This window comes from Xenopus laevis, chromosome 1L, assembly GCF_017654675.1.
Source record: "Xenopus laevis strain J_2021 chromosome 1L, Xenopus_laevis_v10.1, whole genome shotgun sequence".
In the NCBI taxonomy this organism is placed as follows: Eukaryota; Metazoa; Chordata; class Amphibia; order Anura; family Pipidae; genus Xenopus; species Xenopus laevis.
The window spans coordinates 25,267,278-25,293,379 of NC_054371.1; the positions used below are offsets into that span (position 1 = coordinate 25,267,278).

General features: G+C 39.7%; 1 protein-coding gene across 13 annotated transcripts in view; it reads left to right on the forward strand.

Annotated features, from left to right (window-relative positions):
• The window catches only part of ablim2.L (actin binding LIM protein family member 2 L homeolog), a 128,134-nt gene that overhangs the window by 91,804 nt on the left and 10,228 nt on the right, over window positions 1–26,102 (forward strand). For 4 of the 13 annotated variants that reach the window (XM_041581538.1, XM_041581533.1, XM_041581544.1 and 1 more), the window contains 9 exons: window positions 2,473–2,571; window positions 9,651–9,752; window positions 11,165–11,218; window positions 13,840–13,892; window positions 15,896–16,025; window positions 18,091–18,149; window positions 21,481–21,535; window positions 24,059–24,111; window positions 24,265–24,345. In XM_041581538.1, coding sequence (XP_041437472.1) covers window positions 2,473–2,571; window positions 9,651–9,752; window positions 11,165–11,218; window positions 13,840–13,892; window positions 15,896–16,025; window positions 18,091–18,149; window positions 21,481–21,535; window positions 24,059–24,111; window positions 24,265–24,345 — 686 coding nt within the window. 13 annotated transcript variants of the gene reach the window in all.

Sequence of the window (26,102 nt, forward strand, 5' to 3'; positions counted from 1 at the left end):
ATTTTTTGGAGTATATATATCTTCCTTGAAAAAGATCCCTATTGGGATCGAAACGTTGGAACAAGATACCATGTCACAATAAAAGATTGTTGATTTTCACCAAAAGGGAGTGCTGGTCTGGAAACTTTTGCTGTATGCTAATATTACCGTGCACCCCTACTTATCCATTGCCTTGGAGTGCGGATACTCATCCAAGAAATATATATATATATATATATATATATATATATATATATATATATATATATGCCAAAAGTGTAAACCTGGGTGCTAGTCGAATAAAATCGGTCAATATTCATGCACTGTAACAGCACTCCAAGGAATTTCAGACAAAAAAGATTATGCAAAGGAAGTTTGATTTGATCCGACGTTTCAGCTCCATTTTGGAGCTTTCATAAGGGAAAGAAACAGAGCATAGTGTCCAGGGGGGTGTTTAAAACGCCGTTTTGGCGCCAACCAGCGTTGCTACGCAACCAAAACAACAAAGGCATAAGCGGAGCACATATACAAGTTACTAATTTCCTAGTGTTGACCTACTCCTGATTCGCACAGTTCCAACTGTCCCAAATGAACACAATGTAGAGCGCTCAGCGTTAGGAGATAACCTTGTTTCTTTCAGTTTCAAAGAATAAAGGATGCGCTGATGATTACTAGTGATGGGCGAATTTGGGGTGTTTCGCTTCACCAAAAACTTTGCAGCGAAATTTGCGAAACAGCGAAAAATTCACGAAATGTCGCCGGCGTCTCGTTTTTGACGCCGGCTTCCGTTTTTTTTGTGGCTGTTGAATTTTCGCAGCAGTTTCGCATATTTATTAGCCGGCGGGAATTCACGGCTGGCGGATAAATTCGCCCATCACTAATGATTACCAGTCTGTTGGAGCGCATCCACACACAAGGAAAAGGCTCTCAAACGATACCCGATATCCACAGGGAACACAGCGGTGCTGAAGCTTCTGCGCTGAAAGGACAGCGCTCATCTGGCCAGGATGTAGTGTAGTGATTGGCAGTTAGCAGTAGGTGGCGTTTGGGCAGGCATCACAGGCCTGGCGGCATTGTTAAGGAGTCCACCCTTAGCAACCCTTATCCAGTATGTTGGAGCGCCTACACCCGCTGGGAAGAGGCTGTTCCATCTTGTGGCTCTGTGTCTTCAGTTGGTTAAGCCTTATAATAAAAGTCTCAATAAAAGTCTCTCAAACGTTGCACCGATAACCACAGGAAACAGCTGTGCCGAAACTAAAGCGCTGAACGAACAGCTCACATCTGGTCAGGCTGTAGTGTAGTAGTTGCCAGCAGGCTATATATATATATATATACAGTATATATATATTGCATTCACTTATAGAGCAGTGGTACAAGTTTACTGTTTTAAAAAAAAGATTAACTTCACTTAACTATACTTCTCCTTTTAGTACCTTATTGGTATTAGGTATTGTTGTCTGACTATTACATTTATGCTCTACTCCATAAAACTCTGCCGAAACATAAATCATAGTCCCCGCCGGCTATTAGATTGTATCTGCCAACACCTAAATCTCCTCATTCATTTTGTCTCTGCACGAATGTTACGCTCCTGATACAATCTCTGTTACTGATACACATACAGTAGAGAGCTCAAAAACCTTGTCTAGATCATAACTGGATTATGTGATGCCGTTGGTTATATTTATGCAAAGGTAATAAACGAATACCCTCACCGTAGAGGGAAGCATTCCACCTCAGCTCACTGCTTAAATAAGGTACACAGAGAACAATATTCAGAGGGGTGTCTCTTTGGAGATGCCACCTGTAAACCTTTGATTTAAAAGCCGGATATTACAAGTAGAAAACTGTAAAAGAAAAAAAATGAAGACACATTGAAAAGTTGCTTAGAATTGGCCACTCTATAGCATACTAAAAGTTAACTCAAATGTGAACCACCCCTTTAAGGGGCCTAAGAAGTGCTCCTAAGAATTAACAATAGGAAACGTTTATGTTATGATTATTTCCACATAGTCAAAATTACACAGGTGGTATCAAGGTAAATCATATATGTATACAAATGAAAATAAAGACCAGAACTCTCCATCATGTGCATATGTGTCATGTGTTATATATTTGGGTTTACAGATGGAACTATGCAAGGTGTAGGGGAAAAGCCATTTGTTACTAATCAGATATCACATTGTTGTAACGTAGTCATTACAGTATGTTGGGGTTTTGCTCTGCCCATTTGCTAAGAAGGCCCTGGCAAATACTGCATGCCCTCATGTATTTTGATTGGAGGAACCCTTTGCTGATCATATTGTTTCCAGTGCTTCAGAAGAAGCAACATTCCACTCTCCAGCTGCTGCAGAACTACACAGTTCCCCCACAGCTAGAGCTGGAAGGTTGCCTTTATCTGCTGTAGAACATACTGCTACTAGCTGTGCTGCATGGGTTCCACCCAGAGGAACTAAACCCTTTCTCTTCATTTACTCTCTGTTGCCTTATCAGCTGGTACCCTGCCTTTTGGTACCAGCAGCTGCATCTCCTTGTCCCAACACACAAGCCCTACATCTACATTCAGGCATCATTACATCCCTTTCTTCAAAGGTAAGGCCAGAAAATGCCACCTGTCATGTGATTCCTGTAGTAAACCCGTCACTGTTTGGACTTTTTTATTTCTGTGGCTGCATGGCTCTTGGATTATGCACCTTTTCAGTTGTGAGCTTGTCTTAACTATCTTTCACTTTCATTAAAGCAACATTTCATTCATTATTAGTGGGACAGTGAGAAATGTACCACCAAAATGGGGCAAGGGAATGTTTATTTCATCAGGACATGGTGTCATCTTCTACTGAAGAACAGTATTTTGCTGAACCCTTGTATGGCCTTTGATGTGTGTATATATATATATATAGTGAATAAAGTACCCCCCTCTTGTAAATTATAGGGATATTATAAATTATCGAGGAGTTTCATGACCGTTTATAAGGATATAATTTACAGGATATTCATGGCTTTTGTGTATTATATATATATAATACACAAAAGCCATGAATAACTTGTAAATTATATCCTTATAAACGGTGAGTACTGATGTCATCAGTTATAAACGGTGAGTTCTGATGTCATTTCTGTCACATGACTCACTGAAACTTGTGTATTATAGTAAATAAAGTACCCCCAGTTGAAAAATATTAGGATATTAGAAGTTACCTTCTAATAGGCCTTCGGCCTTGTGTTTTTATATGGTCATGAAACTCCTCGGTAACTTATAATATCCTTATATTTTACAAGAGGGGGTACTTTATTCACTATATATATATATATATATATATATATATATATATATATATATATATATATATATATATATATATATATTCTTATGGTAAAGACATGCAATTCGCAACTCTTCTGGGTGTTTAAAGGAACAGTTCAGTGTAAAAATAAAAATTGGGTAAATAATAGGCTTGTATAAAATAAAAAAAAATTCTAATATAGTTATTTAGCCAAAAATGTTAAGTATAAAGGCTGGAGTGACTGGATGTGTAACATAATAGCCAGAACACTACTTCCTGCTTTTCAGCTCTCTAACTCTGAGTTAGTCAGCGACTTGAAGGGGGGCCACATGGGACATAACTGTTCAGTGAGTTTGTAATTGATCCTCAGCATTCAGCTCAGATTCAAAAGCAACAGTTGTGTCCCACCTGGCCCCCCTCAAGTCTCTGATTGGTTACTGCCTGGTAGCCAATCGGTGGAAACCAAAAGAGCTGCAAAGCAGGAAGTAGTGTTCTGGCTATTATGTTACACATCCAGTCACTCCAGCCTTTATACAATACATTATAGACTACATAACTATATTAGAAATATTTTTATTTTGCACAGCCTATCTATTTACCCAGTTTTTATTTTTATACTGAACAATACTTTAAGATCAAAAACTGACCTTCCCAGTCAGCCTGGAGGTGCAGTTCACCAGTAAGTGGAGGAGCAGAGGATGGACAATCTTGCTTTTTCTGCAGGTAGCTGTTAATATAAAGGAAACACTGAAAATATCAGAATGTCCTGCAGCCCAGCCATGGTATAGCTCTCTGTAAAGTTATTGGTGGGCTTTACAGTGATGATACTGTCTAGTCACAATTTTAGAGTTGCTTGTCTTGTACATCACAACAATGCACAAACATTACAGGGAGTTCCCCTAGTTGAAGGGGAACTATCGCATAAATTAAAATTTCATATAAGCTTCATCATACTTAAATAAGAAACTTTATAAATACAATCAATTAACAATTCTCTACTGTTTCTGAAATAATCAAGTTTATCTTCACTATTCCTCTCTCAGCATCTGTTTCTCTTTATTCTGTCTTCATGCAGCAGTTGGGTGTCATATGAATGATCCACTATATCTTATAGGGGTGCTCCCTTTACTTGCAGATGTGTTAGAGCTCACTCAAATAGCTAATTTCAGTACAAACAAAATCTAACAAAATAACTGCCTTTTGCACAAATCCTGCATGTAGAGAGACATGATGTCTGGTGAGCTCTAATACATCTTCTAGGCAAAAGGAGTCCCCCTAAAAGATATATTGGATCTAATTGTCAATGAATATCTGACACCCAACTCCTGAATGAAGAGAAACAGATGCTGAGAGTAGTATATAGTAATAGTGAAGATAAATTTGATTATTTCAGAAACAATGTAGAATAACTAATTGATTGTATTTAGAAAGTTTCTTATTTCAGTATGATGAAGCTTATGTTAATTTTTAATTTTCACGATAGTTTCCCTTTAAGTATACTATTCATACTATTCATATAGATGCCCAGGGTTGGACTGGGCCAGTGGGTCACCAGGAATAAACCCGACAGCCCCCAGCACATAGCAACCTGTAACCAATAACCAATTGTAGCTGTTGATTAGTTGCTGTGGGTTCCTAGACCTGGTGCAAATTTTGCAGCTGTTATTACATTATCCTCTAAGGAAAACCTCTTGTTACGATTGAGCATTAGAAGTTTTAGAGCATAAAGACAGTAAAACTGTATTAAAAACGCCAAAGCAGTTGTGCCTTAAAGGAACAGTAACGCCAAAAAATAAAAGTGTCTCAAACTAATGAAAATATAATGTACTGGTTTATCTGGTGTGTTTGCTTTAGAAACTCTACTATAGTTTATATAAACAAGCTGCTGTGTAGCCATGGGGGCAGCCATTCAAAGCTGAAAAAGGAGAAAAGGCACAGGATACACAGCAGATAACTGATAATCTCTGTAGTATACAATGGGATTCTTCAAAACATATCTAGATGTTTAACAAATTTACAAGATGGTGACCCCCTGCGGCCAACTTTGAAAGCATAAATTATTTGTTTGATTAGGCTTCTGGTGCAGTAAGTTCATGTTTATGTTTAGTATACAAAATACAGCATTTCTAGCCTTGTTCTATTTTAGACTTTAGTTCCCCTTTAAAGACACTTTCATTTTTTGTTGTTGCTGTTCCTCGTGAGATTCTATATCTATATAACAGGTGTATAGTTTGCTCAGTTCAAGTAAGCCAGAGCAACCAATCACCATGTATTATATACTCTGTAAACTCTAATTGGTTGCTATGGGTTACTAGACCTATGCTATTATAATTCCCAATTACAGTAGCAGCCCTGCTGTCAGGGAACAGTCTTCCATGTAATCCTAAATGTTCCTTATAATCATGAAATGCTGCTTTAACCTTGCATGTTGGGCTCCAGATTGCCAGCTAAATGTAATGGAGTTTTGTTCCTAATAAACGATGAATGTTCTTAATAAATGATGAATTGCCACTTATAATCTTTCTGCATCTGAACTCACAGTTGGTCTGCTACATTATTGTGTGTAGTGTTTCCAGTGTTGGATTTGTCTGTTGGGAAATGAATTCCCCCATTATATGTGTATTACAGAGGCATAAACAGTTTGTACAAATAATATAGACTAGAGCTCAATGGAGTGACTTTCAGTTAATCACTGATTTGTGGAATATTCAAGACCACCTTGTTGAGTGGCAGTCAGTTTGGTGCCATCTCATCCTCGTGAATGAATCGAGAACAAATAGAATAGAATCTTACTCTTTAAGTTTTACCTGGTACTTATAAGGTCTTATTATTTAAATTGATTCAATTTTTCAAACTGCAGACAATTACTTTAGGAGAAAAAGAGAAAGGAGGTGATAAAAAGAAAAACAAGAACAGAAAGTGAGACCAGGGGGACAGAGGATACTTTACTCTGTAAATCATGTCAGATACCCCATATAGTATTGAATATCTCTGGACAACCTCTCAATATGTAGGTGAGTTTCTGGCTCGGGACCTACCTTCTAGTTAGTTATATTTAGAAATTCGCCACGGAGGGGCCCAGCAGAAGAATATAAAAGAAAAATTAAGTTATCTTTACAAATATTTTAAGTCATCTTATTTTGATAAGTTCTGTTGCCTGATGTGAAGATGCACCTAAATATTATTGACGGGGAGATACATTGCCTGATATCAAGGGTGAATATTCTCCAAGTTTAGAGATCTATTCCAATATCTCAAACTGTGTTGCAATTTCATGTTAAAAAGTCTGTCACCCTTTTGTGACTGAGGCTGCACCCAATAACACTAATTTATGTATCCTAACTGGAGGGATCCTGGGATGTCTGTCCCACCTACTATGGGCTTATGGTAGACAAGAGACAACATGGGAAGCATCTGCCTCGCAACAAGCCATTTAATCACTGTTGCTTTCTTTTAAGAGTCATCTCCCTCATCTTAAATTGCCCTAAAAGGGCTCAGAGAGCTTTACCATATTAGAAAGCAGAAGGAGATGTAGATTACCAAAATCCCAGTAATTGGCTCCAATGTCACTAATGTTCTACAGCAGTGATCCCCAACCAGTGGCTCAACTTGAAAAAAGGCCATGCAGGCCTGAAACGTCGTGTGGTGTACAATGATATTAGAAGTAGGGATGTAATACTCCCCCACCACTAGAGGGAGCTGGTGAGTTTTGGATGTATAAATATGGGGCCACACCCAGGTTTTTATGTCTTTGATGGGAGGGAGCGGTCAAGAGCAGAAGATTGGAAGGAAAGAGACCTGAAAATGAAGAAAATAGAAGCAGGCTGAGAGTAGGCATGGGGAAGTATTGCAGGCACTAGGTGTCTAGTTAGGACAGCTAGCATGGGCCACCTAATACCCCAATGAGAAGGGTAGTGGGGGATAGTACCCCAGTGGTTTTCCACAAGATAGGGACCCCAGAGGAAGGGTTTAGTTCAGAATAGGGTATATTGAGTTTCGGGCCAGTGGTCTGCCATTAGTAAAAAGCCTGATCTGAATAGTAAAGGGAGTACCAGATTACTGAAACAAGTGGGGAACAGGGATTCCCGGGAACTGGAGACAAGAGTGAGTACCCGTTTGGACATCCGTTTGAGACCCTTTGGGATAAAGAAGGAAACCTGACAAGCCTGTGTGGATTTACAGAACGTTGATTGTATGCTCTTGTAAAAGGCGGACATATGTGGCGTAAGTGAAGAGACTGTTGTAAATGAAACTGCTGATTTTTCCCTGTTGCCTTGGACTCTGTGTTTGTGTGAAAGAAAAAGTGTACAATTGGTTGCCCTCCTTATATGCCAGTCCACATAGATGCTACAAACAGCCAATGACAGCTCATCCCCAGGAACTTCATGCTTGTGTTGCTCTTCAACTTGTTTCACATTATAATGTGGCTTGTGGGTAAAAAAAAAGGTTGGGGACCCCTGTTCTACAGCATCAATATTCAAGATTCAAGGCAATTGCATTCTGTGCTGTGCTTTAAGCAATTCATGTATCTGTCATAAACATAGAAGAAAATATTGATCCCCAGACATTATCCTAAAATATACCTAAATTCCAAAACTAAGATTAGAAAACAAATGTACTGGAATAGTATAGGAATTCTGCTGTCCTTCCCTGTGGTGGGGCGATTTTATTAATGGACATCTGCCATAGAATGTTATTAGCAAGTCTATCAATATCTAAGTACTAGGATATGTCCTCTTGGAGCTCATGGAGCTAATTTTATTATAAAATCATTTTCTGCACATGAAAACTTTTAGTTTGGCTCATACAATGACCTATATATGAATAGATACATCCCATACCTGTTAGAAGCACAAGTCATATGGGGATTGGATGATGCAGAAGACTTGTATATCAGTCGGCTTGTCCATCGGGCTGGCCGGAAAATTTTGAGCAGGCACCTTTGAAGGCACCCGAACATTAGCCATTATTATTGCTGAATCGTCAGATACAGGTAGAATTCTATTGCTTCTATCTGTATATCTGATGATTCCGCTCTACACGTCTGTACTGAAAGACCTTCCAGAATAGATCGTAATTGTAACGTCTATGGCCGCCTTTTGTGCCTTTTATTACATAACCCCCTAACTCTTTCTGCTAAGCAGAGTCAGAAGCCTCATGCCTATTACTCACACTGTATGTCAAAGTCTAATGCATGTATAATAGTTATTTGTGCATGGTTAATGTACTTGGTGTAACAGAAGTAGCATTACGCTTTTGTGGGGTCATTATCACATGACAAGAAGCCTGGAATCCAGTGACCGGTCCTTTAGCAGCTAATTTTGTGTAGATACTTAGCAAGGTCTAACAGTACTCTACTAGCAAATGCCGGAACCCTAGAACACCTATTATGTTGAGAGAAAATAAAGTATGTCTGGTCCCTGAAAGTCTTGTTGTTGCTTTATGACTCTCAATCCCACCAATAGCCTTCAGGTGGTAGAGAGAAGTAGAGATCAACAACAGATGGGCCCTGGAAGGCTGAACACTCCCGATGTTATAGTCACAGTTATGGGACCTGTTATCCAGAATGCTCACGACCTGGGGTTTTCCAAACAAAGGATCTTTTGGTAATTTGGATGTTCATACCTTAAGTCTACTAGAAAATCACGTAAACATTAAATGAAGCCAATAGGCTAGTTTTTTCCTCCAATAAGGATTAATAATATCTTAGTCTGGATCAAGTACAAGTAGGATTGCCACCTGTCCGGTTTTGACCCAGACAGCCCGGTTTTTTTGCAGGGCTGTCCGGTTCAAAACTGCCTGCCGGTTTTCCGAATTAGGAAAACCGGACAGGATTCCCTGAGATTGACGCGGCGATCTGCCAATCACGGCCCTGCCTCCCCGCCCGGAGTTAGTTGGGAAGAAGGGTGGCAACTCTAAGTACAAGGTTTCTTTTTTAATTCAGGTTCAGTTCCCCCCCAGTAATACTTAATGTCGAGTAAGAAGGCGCACACCTTTAAAGTTAATTACAATGTGCAATCCATAGGAGGCTCCACATTTGGATCTCCAAATCTGACATACCAGTATCCAAGTATTTTTTTTTTTGATTATTTATTATTTGTGTCCCTGAGGAAGACCACTATGGTGGAAACACATTGGGCTCACCAATTATTATTTTTGTAAACCCCTTTTTCTTTGAAAATAATAATAATAATCATTTTTTATTATTGTAAATCAAGTGTGCAATCCGTTTCTTGGATTCCCCCAGTAATACCTCTGTTTATTTTCAGTAAGGCCCACTGAGAGAAACTTTCCATGGTTCTTTCCTCTTTATATGGGTCTAATTGCTAAGTACTTGATTTCTCTCCTTGCTTTTATCTCTTTTCTTTGCTTTTTTTTCTACTGGAGGCAGTGAAAGCGGCCGGAGCACGCCCAGTCTATCCATGTGCTCAGACAGCAAATCTTCATCTTCTTCCTATCAACAAGCGCCTAGGCATTTCCATATCCCAGGTAGGCCAGCAACTCACGGCTATGATATTCTGCACAGGAGAACCCAGAATTGCAAAATGTACTTTTACTTTGTCGAAGAAGGAAGTATTTTATACAACTCTCTGTTTTTTGTTTTAATTTTTCCTGTTTTTCTACTAAGGAATGACCAGTAAGTGTCTTTACTGTATAGACTGGAGGAGAAACCATACAAAAGAGAATGAGAGAATAACATACAAAAATAAGCTTGATATGGGGTGGTCATTTGCTAAGGGCAGTGCTGGGCAGGTTGCAAAATACAAACAAATGAGTGCAATTCTTCTTGTTTTTGCCCTTTGTATCCTACCCTGTACTTAAAAAAATTGCCACTGATCTCTGTGTTTAGAGCAGAGACCTGGATCCATGCTATGAATACACCACAGCCTTCGCTCAGCAGCATTGCATTCATGAAGGAGGGGCGAGGCATTCTCCCTCCTCCTGTCTCTTAACTTGCACATCATCATTCAGACAAGCAAGTTAGGGAGCCTCTGCCCCATGAGAAAGGGATGCCTTGCACCCTCCTGACTCAAGTGCTTTCTGAATGAGCACTAAGGGGCACTTCATTTTTTTGCAAAAGCAGCCCCTGTTTCTAGGCTGCTGAAAAACAGAGGTCAAAGTGCCTAAAAAAGCCTCATGTGCCATAACCATAAGGGTAATTATTACAATGTAATGCATTTCTGTATTCCACTACAGACTCAGTGGAAAGCCCCTTTGCTCATTTCCAGCATGTGTTACTAGTCATTCAATCCCCCCAGGACAACAAGTCCCATTCACATGTGTAACTGGTATAACCTATATACTTCACCCTACGCAGTAGTATAACTAGACGTTACTGAGTCGCCTTATCAAAATTATTTTATGGCCCCTAATCATTGGGAAAAATAATTTTTTCATAAATTTATATTGGATCTACTTTCCATCTTGGCCTCCTAAACCTCCTGGGCCCCCCAGCATTTGCAGCTTCTTCTATAGTTTCACTCCCTGACCCCATGATAAGGAACTGCCCAAGCTAATTGCTAAACTTCCGCCCAGTCAGCTTCAGATTATGGCTTCTGATATAGATATTCATAATTATTTACCTATATTTTTTTTATCCTGTTTTATTTGCCTGTACATACCTGTCAACAGTCCCATTTTTCATGGCACAGGGTCATTTGTACCAACAAAAAAAGGAATGAACCTTTTGAAGGGGGGAAGGCAATTGGCCACAATTGCCCCTCAGGATTGTTGCCATGTATGTATATAGTTTTGCTGCTTCCTTCATGTACTAATGGATTTACCAAAAATATCTCATTTGTTACATGTGATGCATCGCCAGCCTTTGCTTTTGCTGTGGAAGGAATTAGTTGCAGCCTTTATTTTCTCATCCTTTTATTCTTTCCTTTTCTCTTCTATAGACTCTGGAGTTAAAGATAACATCTATAGGAAACCCCCTATCTACAAACAGCATGGTACAGTCTGCATTCAGCTTTGCTCCTCTTTTTCCTTCTGCTTAACCCCAATGGGAAATACTAACGTATTATCCAGCCGCTTAATCATCTTTTTTCCCTTTTCAGTTTCCTTAGTCGGCACTTACCATACTTCTATTGCTTATTTATGGGGGTTTCTTTGCTATGGGCTGGTATATTGTTAGGGACCACCAGAGAAAATAATATCAAGGGCCCACTCTCACAATGATACATGATATTGGTGTTCTACTGTATAGTAGGGATGCAACAAATTCAGGATTCAGTCCAGGATTCTGCCTTTTTCAGCAGGTTTAGGCCCAATCCAAGTGCCTGGCAAAACCGAATCTGAATCCTAAAAATCGGGTGACTTTGAATTACACAAACAATGATGCAAACATTTCTCTGTAAAATCTCTTCCATGCCCTCATTTGCATATGCAAATTAGGGTTCCGATTTGGTTCGGTATTTGGCCGAATCCAAAAATAGTAGATTAAGTGCATCCTTACTGTATAGGGATATTGTAGAAATAAAGAAGGGTTGATAACTATGTTCCCACTCTGGGTACCTATTTTATATACCTTAAAGGAGAAGGAAAGGCAATTTACATTGGAGGTGCCAAAAGTTAGGCACCCCCAAGTGATTATATTTACTTACCTGACACCCTAGGGCGGTGCTCCTATCAGGAGAAAACTGCATTGGCCTGGGGTTATTCCAGCGATCACCACGGAGCGATCCTCTTCTTTCTTCTTTGTTTTTCAAATTTCCAGGGGCAGACGCATGTGCAGTAGAATGAAATAGCAGACTTTTTTGTTAAAGTTCGGCGTTTTGCTCTACTGCGCTTGCGCAGCCACGAGAAGAAAGAAGAAGAAGGAAGAGGATCACTCCGTGGTGCTCACTGGTATAACCCCGGGACGGTGCAGTTCTCTCATGATAGGAGCACCTATCATGACACCCTAGGCCGGTGCTCCTATCAGGAGAAAACTGCACCGGCCCGGGGTTATTCCAGCGAGCACCACGGAGCGATCCTCTTCTTTCTTCTTTGGTTTTCAAATTTCCAGGGGCAGACACATGTGCAGTAGAATGAAATAGCAGGCTTTTTTGTTAAAGTTTGGCATTTTGCTCTACTGTGCTTGCGCAGCCACGAGAAGAAAGAAGAAGAAGGAAGAGGATCACTCCGTGGTGCTCACTGGTATAACCCCGGGACGGTGCAGTTCTCTCATGATAGGAGCACCGGTCTGGGGTTTAAAGTAAGTCAATATAATCACTTGCTATCTTTTGGCAACCCCAAGTGTAATTTGCCATTCGTTCTCCTTTAAGAAGGGTTCTTACCCCTAAATGTTGTGCACTGCCTTTATGGCTCTATGCATGCACCTTTCCTCGTTGTGTCGCCTCATGTTCCTTTTTACTAGCTTGTGGGCCTACTCTGGGCCTGCTGGGAGAGTTTCTAGTGCTGTAGCAAGCAAATCCAAACCTGGATACTAGTGATGTGCATGTGCGTCAGAAAAGTCGCTCACGTCAATTTTGACTCTGGCGTTAAGGTCAAGGGGGGTCCGAACAGTGTTGATGATCGGCTATTTTGGCGCGAGCGACTTTTCGGACGCATGTCCCAAGTTTTTTGAAGCCTGAGAATTTTCTCAGGAGGTTCGCAAATTTATTTGCGGGAGGCGAAATGCTGAAATTCGCCGCAAATTTGTGACAGGCGAATTTAATCGACCATCACTAATTGTAACAAAAAGGTATTTGTAAGTAAAAAAATATCATGTTATTAATAAACCTTGGTACTAATAATATTTTGCAGCTAAAGCCTTCAGGGCATCTTCATAACTGGTTACAGGTAATCAGTTTAAAGGGAACATTTAAACATTTTTAGAACAAGTTATATATTCTCTTGACCTCAGTACAGCTTGTGGATAGTTTTAAATGAGAGAACATTGAGTGCTCCAGTTGCCCAATTATCAGAACAGGCTTGTGCTCTAAACCTCATTCCCTGGGCTCCGAGAGACTTTAGGATTCAGTGTGTAATGCTGCCATCTGGCGTCAAATCACATTAAAGCAGCAGAATGACAAAAACTGCCAGTTTTATTGCTTTTCAGAATATGGTAATTCTGCTGCTCCTTTAACCACAGCAACTGCCCAAGAGGGCATACTATAGCTAAACATATACTGATAGTGGAACTCCAATGTTACTTCTTCCAGCCTTATAAATTAAAGTAAAAGAGGGGGGGGGGGTATGTTATGCTTTAGGTCCACTGCCGTAAATGTATGGCAAAATATTATCATTATTTGGGTGAATATAGTCAGCTTTCAGAAACCCACACCATTCAGCCCTATAGCAGCGGCAGAAGTAGTACTTGCAGTAGTAGTAGTAGTAGTAATAGTAGTAGTAGTAGTAGTAGTAGTAGTAGTAGTAGTAGTGTGCCTGTGAGCTGAACCTGCAAGATTGGTGCAATGCAGCAGGTGGGGGACACAGTTACCCCAAATAAAATGACTTCTCTTGCAGCTGAATTAAGCCAGGCTGCTCTAGATCACTTGCAAGGAAACTTCCTTCATTGTGAATTAACCCTTCTTTCCTGCGTGTCATTTGCCTGTTGTTTGATTCATTCTTCCTACTTGTTCTCTTTCAGCATCAAGAAGATCTGAGGGAGACCAAATCAATTTAGATACAGACAGCAGTAAGGTAAAAATCACGGGACAATCCGACAACGTTGGAATGCTTTCCGCCTTTTTTCTCTCAAGACCCACGACACAGAGGGGCAAATTTCTATTAGGTTTTCCTACGACAGTGACCTGATTTGTTTCTATAAATGATTCAGAAGTGCAGTGTCATCTCCCCCACCCGTTATTCTCTGTCCCTTTGGCAAATGCTTTATTGCAGAGGATTCACTGACAATCCCATGAGACTTGTCAAACCCACCACACTTTGTGCATTTTAGGACAACCTGCTGTATCTGTGCTACAACTCTAACCCCAATATTGGTCTCTACATACAGTATTACTTGGAGGAGCTGTTAGGTGGCAGTGTCACAGATTAGTTGCATGGCTGCTCCTTCCAAGATGGCATTTCCTGATATCTGAAGCTTTTGTAGCTGTGAAAGCTTCATAGATAGATATATAGACAGACAGACAGACATTGATTGGTAGATAGATATATTTGATTTGATTTGCTTTTCGATTGATTGGTAGATAAATATAGATAGATGATAGATTTACTAGATAGATAAATAGATAGATATTGATTAATAGATAGATATATATTGATTAATAGATAGATAGATATTGATTGATTGATTGATTGATTGATTGATTGATTGATAGAAAAAGATAGATAGAGAGATTGAGAGAGAGAGAGAGAGAGAGAGATAGATAGATAGATAGATAGATAGAGAGATAGAGAGAGAGAGAGAGAGAGAGAGAGATAGATAGAGATAGAGAGAGAGAGAGAGACAGAGACAGAGACAGAGACAGAGAGACAGAGAGAGAGAGAGATATAGATAGATAGATATGAATTGATAGATAGATAGATAGATAGATAGATAGATAGAGAGAGAGAGAGAGACAGAGAGAGAGAGAGAGAGAGAGAGAGAGAGATAGAGATAGATAGAGAGATATATAGATAGATAGATATGAATTGATAGATAGATAGATAGATAGATAGATAGATAGATAGATAGATAGATATTGATAGATAGATAGATATTGATAGATAGATATTGATTAGTAGATAGATAGATTTGATTTGATTTTAGATTGATTGGTAGATAGATATCGATAGATAGATAGATAGATATTGATTGATAGATAGATATTGATTGATAGATAGATAGATAGATAGATATTGATTGATAGATAGATAGATAGATAGATAGATAGATAGAGAGATAGATGATAGCTAGATAGATAAAAGATAGATAATAGATAAATGATAGATAGATAGATAGAAGATAGATAGATAATAGATAGATATTGATAGAGAGATAGATGAAAGATTTATGATAGATATCAATGAATCCTCCGAGTCAGTAACCCATGTTCTCCAGTCATGTGGAATCTTGTAGTACACTTGGATAACACTGTCCTTGTCATTCACGTTGTAGCAATCACAGTAAGTACAATGAGCAGTAGGGGACAAAAATGTTGTTTCTGAACTAGGAGAAGGGAATCAAATGCCCAGTGAAACCACTATGCCAGTAAGTTGTCAAAAACCTTTATGGTATGGAATCTGTTATCCGGAGATCCATCTTCCAAATTACAGAAAGGCTGTTTTCTATAGTCTCCATTTTAAACAAATAATGAACATTTTTAAAAATGATTTCCTTTTTCTCTGTGATAATAAAACAGTAGCTTGTACTTGATCCCAACTAAGATAGAATTAATCCTTATTGGAGGCAACATTATTTTCTTGGGTTTATTTCATTTCTAAATGATCTTAAGCAGATTTAAAATATGAAGATTCAAATTACGGAATAAATCCTTTATCTAGCAAAACCCCAGGTGCCGAGAATTCTGGATTACAAGTCCCATACCTGTAGACTAGAGTATTAAAGTATTACAATTTCATTTGATAGCAAAACTATGAAGCCTTTGGGTTGGATGGTTGGGTTTTGGTTTATGTCGACATATTTATAGATACTTGATTTCTGTTAAATCAGGAAGCATTTTAAAACCACTTTCTGTGTTCAGGTAAAAACAAGTTGGCTGATTCTTAAAGGAGAGGTTGACGCTGACAGTAATTCCACAGATACAGATTCTCATAGTACAAGAAACTACAGAGATGTGTCTCAGAGGGTGCCGGGAGATGCTAAGCATTCGGGTAAGGGGGTCTCTCATCTCAGCTTATGATGTCTAATCCATCCTCTGGTTTAATGGTTTTACCCACATTCACAGAACAATTAACTACAGGATGCTCTGCTGGTTATTATGGGAAATAGTGCATCCTCCAGACATAATAGGTTGGTAGTAGATGGTAAAGTGTCAGAGGGAACCTATCCCAATATATCATGGGAATGGTGTTGATTACAACCTATTCCCTTACTGCAATTATACAGCTAAACCTTTTCTCAGACCCTCTTAAATCATACCTCCCAACATTTTGGAAGTAAAAAGAGGGACAACATTTTTTTTTGCACGTAGAATAGCAAAAATGTTTGACCATACCCCTTTCTGTAGCCACACCCCCTAATTACCATGTTCATTTTACAAAATTTGGCAGGTTATGAACGTTTGAAAATATTTCTCCTTATCTTAACTGTTTTTTGGTGTCTCAAAATTGTTACAAAGTATCTTATTTGCACCTGTTACCTGTTCTGGGCTCTCTGCTAAAAGCCAATTAAGTTAGAAACTTTGTTTCTTTTTCTGGCTGTTCAGTGCAGAGAAAATAGGGACATTCCAGTACAAATGAGGGACTGCAGGTTGAGCTGTCAAAAGAGGGACTGTCCCTCCAAAAAAGGGATAGTTGGGAGGTATGAATGACAAGTAACATAATTTTTTAAAAAAAATAATTCGTTAGTATAGAACGAAAAAAAAACACAAGGACAAATTAAAATTTTAAATCTATAAGTCTTTATTAAGAAATAGCTTACCGAAACTCAGCTTGCGCTCCTCTTCAGAAAAGGCGATCCGGCAATCCATCGTGCAGCGATCGATTTCTCCTCCCTGCTTTCCTTACAGGAGATAGCCAGGAAGGAGTAATCGAGCGCTGCATGATGGATCGTTGCTGTGTCCCTTTTCTGAAGAGGAGCGCAAGCGGAGTTTCGGTAAGTTATTTCTTAATAAAGACTTAGCAATTTAAAAGTTTAACTTGTCTTTGTGGGGTTTTTTTTCGTTCTATACTAACGAATTTTAAAAAAAAATTCTGTTACTGATCCTTTAACATTATTATGCTATTATATTATTTCCAGTACTGGCCAGTCATACTAAGAGGGTTATTTATTAAACCACATTTTTTTCTGGTCAGGGTTATTTGGACAAAAATTTTAATTCATTGTGGAAAAAAAATGCCACAAATTTTACATGATTTATTATGATTTATTATATAATAGGGATGCACCGAATCCAGGATTTGGTTCGGGATTTAGCAAGGATTCGGCCTTTTTCAGCAGGATTTGAATTTGGCTGAATCCTTCTGCAAGGCCGAACCGAATCCTAATTTACATATGCAAATTAGAGGCGGGGAGGGAAATCTCGTGAATTTTTGTTAGAAAACAAGGAAGTAAAAAAATGTTCCCCTTCCCACCCCTAATTTGCATATGCAAATTAGGGTACGGATTCGGTTCGGTATTCGGCCAAATCTTTAGCGAAGGATTCGGGGGTTCGGCCGATGAAAACCCGAAAAAACCAAGAGATTCAGGCGTCGAATCCGAAAATTGGTACGATTCGTTTTTTTATTGAGTTTTTTCCCGATCTGACTTCTTCCAGTTGTTTTATTGATAAATTAGATAAAATTTGTGGATGGAAGTTTGGTCAAGCTTGGTTTCATAAAAATATGAGATAAATTCAAGTTGTAGTAAATAATTATTATCACTTACTAGGGATGCACCGAATCCACTATTTGGGATTTGGCCGAATCCCCGAATCCTTAAGATTTGGCTGAATACCGAACCAAATCATAAATTGCGTATGTAAATTAGGGGCGGGAAAGGAAAAAGTTGTAAACATTTTTTTCACTTCCTTGTTTTGTGACGCAAAGTCACATGATTTCCATCCCCACTCCTAATTTACATATGCAAATTAGGATTTGGATTTGGTTCAGCCAGGCACAAAAAAAAGGCCGAATCCTGAACCGAATCCTGGATTCGGTGCATCCCTATCACTTACACACACACACACTGTATATAACCAATATATATATAAGTAATGTAGCTGTTTGCTTCCTACAGGACTGCCTTATTCCAAGTCTGCATCACTTCCTGGCTATGGGAAAAATGGACTCAACCGAGTGAGTGACCAGATATGTATGAGACATTGCCTACAGCTCCCGCTTATCTTAAAGGGCTTGTTCACCTTTGAGTTAACTTTAAGTATGATGTAGAGAGTGATATTCTGAAACACTTTGCAATTGATTTTAGTTTTTTAAAATGTGTGTTTTTTGAGTTATTTAGCTTTTTATTCAGCAAATCTCCAGTTTGCAACTTCAGAAATCTGGTTGCCAGGGTCCAAATTACCCTAGCAACCATGCATTGATTTGAATAAGAACCAGAAGTGGGCCTGAATAGAAAGAGGAGTAATAAAATGTAACAATAACAATACATTTGTAGGCCTTATAGAGTTAACTTTAAAGGAGAACGAACACTTTAACCTATGACACTTATAGACTTGTGTGTGTTAAAAGTTTGTCCAGCTCTTGTAACCTGTAACAACCAATCTAATGTTTGTTTTTCAGCTGATGAACAGTAAATGCTACCTGCTGATTAGTTGCTATGGATAACTAGTAGGGATGGACGAATTTTTTCGTCTCGTTTCGCCGAAAAATAGACTTGTATGGCGGTGTGCGCCAAAAAAAAAAAACGCGCAACAACATTTTTTTGCCGCCCATAGACTTTAATGGCCGTCTGCGACATTTCGCCGGCGGTGAATTTTTGGCGAAACAAAACGGGTCAAATTCGCCCATCCCTAGTAACTAGACCTTAGTCTGTATCTGCACTGTTTAGTTGTCATGGCAGCTTGTGATTTCATTAGGTCAGATACATTTCAAATGGAAATGCTCTTTGGTGGTGGGGACACTCCTGGAACTAAATCATTATGTATGGCAGGGGTCCCCAACCTTTTTCACCCGTGAGCAACATTCAGATGTAAATAGAGTTGGGGAGCAACACAAGCATGAAAAATGTTCCTGGGTGGTGGCAAATAAGGGCTGTGATTGGCAATTGGTGGCCCCTATGTGGACTGGAAGACTACAGGAGGCTCTGGTTGGCAGTACATCTGGTTTCTCACACAACCAAAACTTGCCTCCAAGCCTGGAATTCAAAAATAAGCTCCTGCTTTGAGGCCACTGAGAGCAACATCCAAGGGGTTGGGGAGCAACATGTTGCTCATGAGCTACTGGTTGGGGATCACTGATGTATGGTATACATACAGCTGAAATGGACCTAACCAAAACATGGTCGGGTGGGGGGGGGGGTTGGATGGAATTCAAAAGGCCAAGTTACAGGACAATTGTAGAGACATATATGTGTGTAGCTTTGAGATCCCAGAGAACCACCAATAGAGCAGCCAGGGCTGGAAGTAGGAGTAGGCTGAGTAGGCACGTGCCTAGGGCGCAAAGCTGGGGGTCGCCAGGCATTTACCTTCTCTGTGTCTCTTATCCTCTAGTCAGGTCCCCAGTCACAGCTCCGGCCGGCGTGTGCTGACTTTTTTTGCACATGTGTGCTGTCCCCTTTACTCTCTTCTTTTGTTTGCACATGTGCGCACACGGTTTTTAGTGCATGCACGAGCAATCTTTGCCCATGCATGCAAGTGTTATGCAAGCACCGGTGGGGCATTACAACTGGCCAGGCTACTTAGGGCACCTGGCACTGAGAGCAGCCCAGAGCTCCAATCCATTTTCAAGACATAAGGTGCCTAATTTCACCCCCCATGGGCGGTGTTATGAACACAATTCATGGTCCATAGCAGAAGCTTGATGTACTAAAGGATTATCCTAGGCTCCTGCAAGAACTGGAATATGGTAGAACAATTGCATGAATCACCTTGTGATTTTCACTAGTACTGATCAAATGCAGAAAAACTGTCAGATTTCACTTTTTTTCTGTATTGAAAGCAGCCGTCCTGTTATGGGATGTTAAATGTTCTCTTTTATTCTCTCAGTTCACAATAAATAATTCAGATGGTATAGGAGGTATTAATATATTCATAAAAGACTGCAATCTGCTACATCCCCCTAGGACTTTATACGCTAATCTTTGTCTGCTTGTTAACGTCTTCTTGTTTGCTGCTGCACAGAACAGTTTCTAAGAAATATCGTATGTTTTTGTGTTATGGTCTAAAGGGGCAGTATAGGCTAATGATGTGCAGGTTCCCGCATCCGACTCCCAAGAACCCGCCCCTGACCCTAAACCTTCATTAAGGTGGCCATACATGGAGAGATCCGCTCGTTTGGCGATGTCGCCAAACGGGCGGATCTCCCTCCGATATGCCCACCTTGAGGTGGGCAATATCGGGCTGATCCAATCGTGGGCCCTAGGGCGGTCGGATCTCGGGACAGCATCAACGAATAGATGCGGCCATGATCCAACGGGATTTTCTGTCCCATCCGATCGAGATCTGGCCGACTTTCGGCCAGATCTCGATCGGTGAAGCCTGTCGGGGGGGCCCCATACAAGGGCCAATAAGCTGCCGACACGGTCTGTCGGCAGCTTTTATCGACCCGTGTATTGCCACCTTTAGATCCTACTTATATAACCACGCCCTGCCTCGCTATGATGTCACTGAAGGGGGAGGGGCGTGCGAGTAGAGAGTCTATAAAAATGAGAGCGTCCAGTGGAAGTGGAGCTCTAGGAGGTCACAGGCAGGGAGGACACACCCACCCGCAGCTCACAAACTTTTTTGTGGCAATCAACCTGAACCTGCCCATCCAACGGGCTTTGGGCTGGCACATCACTAGTGTAAGCTTTGTTCAGCCTGGTTCAATAAATAGTATTGGTGTATTTATGAGGGGCAGTCGGAAGGAGCCACTTAGACAGCCCCCCTCTAGATCTCATAATTCACGTCATTCAGATGCCGAGTGATGTATTTTGGCGCCCTATAGGGGCAGATTTATCAAGGGTCGAATTTCGAAGTAATCAGAGTTTTTTTGAACTCCCATAACTTCGAAATTTGAATAAAAAAATACCAACCAAAATTTGTTTAAAAAATCAACGTTGGATGAATAGTCTGTATTCAATCGTTTGAATCGAAGTAAGAACGTATTTCATTGAATTCGTATGTTCAAAAAAAACCTTTGATTTTTCAAAGTCCACCAACTGACTCCACCAAAGTCCACCAATTTAGATGGCGAATGGTCGAAGTCCATGATAAATTTCGATATCTGAATTTTGGAATTTTTTTCAAATTGAAATCGAATTTTGCCTAGCTGAAGTACACAAAAAGAGCTCGAAATTCGATTTTTTTTTTTTTTACTTTGAATTTTCAATTTGACCCTTGATAAATCTGCCCTTTAGTGTTTTTCACTTCTGTCTGGGATCTTTATAAAACATTCTTGTAGAGGAAAGGGATGAATAAGCCAAAGTCCCCTCAGTATTTAGTGATTTCTTATTTTTTCTTTTTTACAGGCTGCCAATTTTGGGGAATTTCACCTCGATGACGACTCCAGCTGGGGCATGAGAGGTACAGTTAAACAAAATGAAGTGTTTGTATAACTGATCCCATGCTGCTAGCGATGGGTGAATTTGTCCCATTTCGATTTGCCGGAAAATTTGAGAATTTCCCGCAAAATTTGCGAAATGGCGAAAAATTTGCGAAACACGAATTTTGACGCCCGCATCAATTTTGACTTTGACATTAAAGTCAATGGGCGTCCGAATAATGTTGACACACAATGGTTTTGAAGCGAGAGACTTTTCCGACGTTCGTCCAAAACTTTTTGATGCCGACGAATTTATTCGCCAGCGGTGAAACAAGGAAATTCACTGCAAATTCGTGCCTGGCGAATCTATTCGCCCATCACTACATGCTGCACCTGACAGCCCTGTCATCATTCAGGGGTTCCCAGCATGCTGCTCCCCCGTATCTCATTCAATGCATATTTTTACTTACTTTAGAGAGGGAACCGGAGATTAAATGGCTCTGGTATACATCTAGATTAGAAATATAGAGAACACAATATCCAGTGTGTTAAAAGGGGGGTTCATCTTTAAGTTAACTTTAGGGGGGTTATTTATCTCAATATTTGCTGCTACAAACTCCCATCAAATCCGCTCGGGCTTTTTACACTTATGTATTATTACATTTTCCCAAAAATTTGCTTTGTGGGAAAAAAGGAGATTTTTACGATTTTTGCATCCGCTTTTCAAGATTGTTTCGGAAATTTTCACCCTAAACTTCGGGATATTGCAGGAAACCCTGCTCACATCTCCCATTGACTTATATGCAACCTCGACAGGTCTGAGATGCCGGATTTTCAGATTCTGACTTTTCCATCCTCAGGGTTTAATAAATTCCGAAAAATTCATGATTTTATATAAATAAAAATCAATCAATTTTCATGATTTTTGCATTCAGAGTTTAGTAAATAACCCCCTTAGTATGTTATAGAATGGCAATTTCTAAGCAACTTTTCAACTGACTTTTCATTTTTTCTTTTTCATTTGCCTTCTTCTTCTGACTCTTTCCAGCTTTCAAATGGTGGGTTACTGACCCGATCTAAAAAAACAAATGCTCTGTAAGGCTACAAATGTATTGTTATTGTTACTTTTTATTCCTCATCTTTCAATTCAGGCCTCTCTCTAGGCTCTTATTCAAATCAATGCATGGTTGCTACAGTAATTTGGAGCCTAGCAACCAGATTGCTGAAGTTGCAAACTGGAGAGCCGCTGAATAAAAAGCTAAATAACTCAAAAACCAAAAATAATAAAACATGAAAACCAATTGATGATTGTCTCAGAATATCACTCTCTACTAAGGGGGTTATTTATCAAAGGTTGCGTTTTAAAAGTTTTTTATACCTTGCATGAACTCACAACTCAAATGTTTTCCGATTTATGAAAAAAACTGGAATCAGTGAATTCAGGGCGAACAACCTGAAGACTCGAATTAATAAAGTTTTCGATTAAAAAAAACCTTGAATCGCTTGAATTAGTCGAGTTTTCGAGCGAAACCCAAAGGAAAAAACCTAAACATCACGAAGGCTACAAACTTGCTGAAGGGACCTCTGCCATTGATTTCTACATGACCTTGACAGGTTTTAGCTGGAGTATAGTATTTTCGGATTCAAGCTATTTCCAGCTTTTTTTTATTTTTTTTAAAAAGCCCGACAAATGTGGGAGTTTTTTACCCGAAATTTTGAGTTTTGACAGAAAAATACCTTAAATTTTTTGGGTTAAAGGGGTGGTTCACCTTTAAGGTAACTTTTATTATGTTATAGAACAGCCAATTCTAAGCAACTTTTCAATTGCTTGTCATTATTTTTCATAGTTTTATAGTTATTTGCCTCTTTCCAGCTTTCATATGTGGGTCACTGACCCCATCTCAAAAAACAAATGCTCTGTAAGGCTACAAATGTATTGTTATTGTTACTTTTTATTTGTGATCCTTCTATTCGGGTCTCTCCTATTCATATTCAAATCTCTTATTTAAATCAATGTATGGTTGCTAGGGTAATTTGGAACCTACCTAGCAGATTGCTGAAATTGCCAACTGGAGAGCTGCTGAATAAAAAGCTAAATAACTCAAAAACCACAAATAATAAAAAATGAAAATCAATTGCAAATTGTCTCAGAATATCACTCGCTATATCAAACTATAAGTTATCTTAAAGGTGAATAACCTCTTTAAATACAACTTGACCTTAAAATAAAGAATAAATCTGCCCCTAAAAATTAACTCAAAGGTGAACAACCCCTGTAAATTGGTGTCCATCTGCATACCCCTAAGGGCAGGACTACATGGCTGATTCAGCCGTGATTTTGGGCAGCGCGTGGGATCGCGGCTGAATCGGCCATGTAGCCCTGCCCTTAGTTGTGTCCTGTTCCATAGATACAAGAGAGGAGCGACTTGCTAAGGGAGTCCTGTATGCAGTTCCTCTCTGTACAACATCAATGTTTATATCTATTATTTTATTATTATTATTATTATTATTACTGCTGTTTTCTTATTGCAAATAATGTAACCTTTGCCCATTTTGTTTGACAGAGTACAAGGTAAGAGACGTCAGCCGTGCGTCCAACTCCTCCCCACCTTACAAGGTTACACTGTCTTTACCTTTCTCTTTCCATGTGCAATGTTGTATATGACAAATCCAGATGCAAGTATTTACATTTGGTGTTAATATTTTGTATTCCTAAGCCATATTCCCCAAATGTATCAGAGTTCTTTCTTGTGTCCTTGTTTGGAAACAGGTCTATCCCTATGAAATGCTCCTCGTCACCAACCAAGTGAGGGTGAAGCTGCCCAAGGACGTGGACAGGACCAGACTGGAGGTAAAAACACATACAGTGTGTCCATGGGCAGCGCCGATCCATGCTTTATGCCTTCCGTTGCCGCCCGACCCCTCCTCACGGCGCTCACATTACCTGCGCAGGAGGGGTCAGGACGCTGCACGACGCTAGTGCAGAGAGCGCAATTGTGCTATCTGAACTAGAAGAGCCAAATTTCCGGGTTGAAAACTGGAAATTCGGCTCTTAGTTACCAGGAGCGGCATTTTTGGTGAAAATTTGCCAGCGACGGCTTCCCAGCATCGCAACACTTTGCCAGGCGTAAATTCGCTAGGACAACGCCAATTCCCTAAAGTGCAAAGTTGCGTCCAGGGCGCCAAACAATGGCGAATTTTCGCTAGCGTTACTTCTGCAATCAAAGCGAAGCTGGAACCTTAATAAAGAAAATAGAGTTGTTATAATGCCCTACACATGTAGGAAATGTAGGGGGGAACCCATTTACCCAAAAAAAAATTTACAGGCTATCACTCGGAAAAAAGGAAAAGACGCCAGCGTTTTTTGGGACTTTTGCACTAAAAATTGAGGAAGTCATATGCACTCTATTGCACTTCAACTGGTGGCGAAGGCAAGTCTGGCGAATGAGGTAACGTTCAGTAAAATCCGCATCATAGTAAATTTGCTGAGTTACGTCCGTTCACCAGAGCGAGAATTCGCCTGTTGTTAGAGTGTGAAGCATCACTAGCGTGTATCCCCTTTGCTAGCGAAGTGAGGTCTGCGCCTGTTAGGGAATCAGTGAAGTTCCGAAATGACGTCACGCTGGCGAATTTTCGCTAGCGTTAGTCACTTCGCCCTTTAGGGAATCTGCCCCCATGTCTTGAGGGGAAATTTTATTTAGCATTGGCTAAAAATCTATCAAGTATATTTATTTGAGCAGACATAAAGTAAGGGAACATGGAGTGCATACACATGTGGGTGGGAGGCGCCACATTGTGTATATATAACTTTCTATGGTATCAAGGGCTTTATAATTATACAGGTATAGAATCCATTATCTGGAAACTCGTTATCCAGAAAGCTCTGAATTACGCGAAGACCGTCTCACATAGACTCCATTATAATCAAATAATTAATTCAGATTTTTTTCCTTTTTCCCTGTAATAATGAAGCAGTAGCTTGTACTTGATCCCAACTAAGATATAATTAACGTTCATTGAAGGCAAAACAGTCCTATTGAGTTTAATTAAAATTGAAATGATTTTATTTTTTAACTAGACGTACAGAAACAGTAACATCAAAAAATGAAAGTGTATTAGGGCAAGGTCACACATGGCGTTTTTAAGTTGTGTTTTTAAAAACGTACAGCCAAGCGTAAATGCACACAAAATGAAGCCCTATTTAAAATAATGGAATACGCACTATAGCAATTTTCACAGGGCGCTTGTGAGTCAACATCCGCCACGCAACGCCAGTAATTGCATTTTTTAGCAGAAATGCAAATACGCCAAGGAAACGCCATATTATTGAACTCTATCTGATCCGCAGGTTTGAAATATGCTGCGTATTTTTAACATGACGGCCAAACTCTTGCGACATGGATTTGGCATATACGTATTTACGCCATTATAGGCTGGTGATGTAATTAATGACGTTGCGTATTGACAAGCAGTGCGGCTACATTCTGCATGTAAATTGTTTTCCACTTGGCTTTTTTTCGCAAAACTTTACTAAAATCCTTCGGAGTGGAATTGTGGGGAATGAGAAAAAACAAATGCATATTGGGGAAAAAAACTACTGTCTGAAAA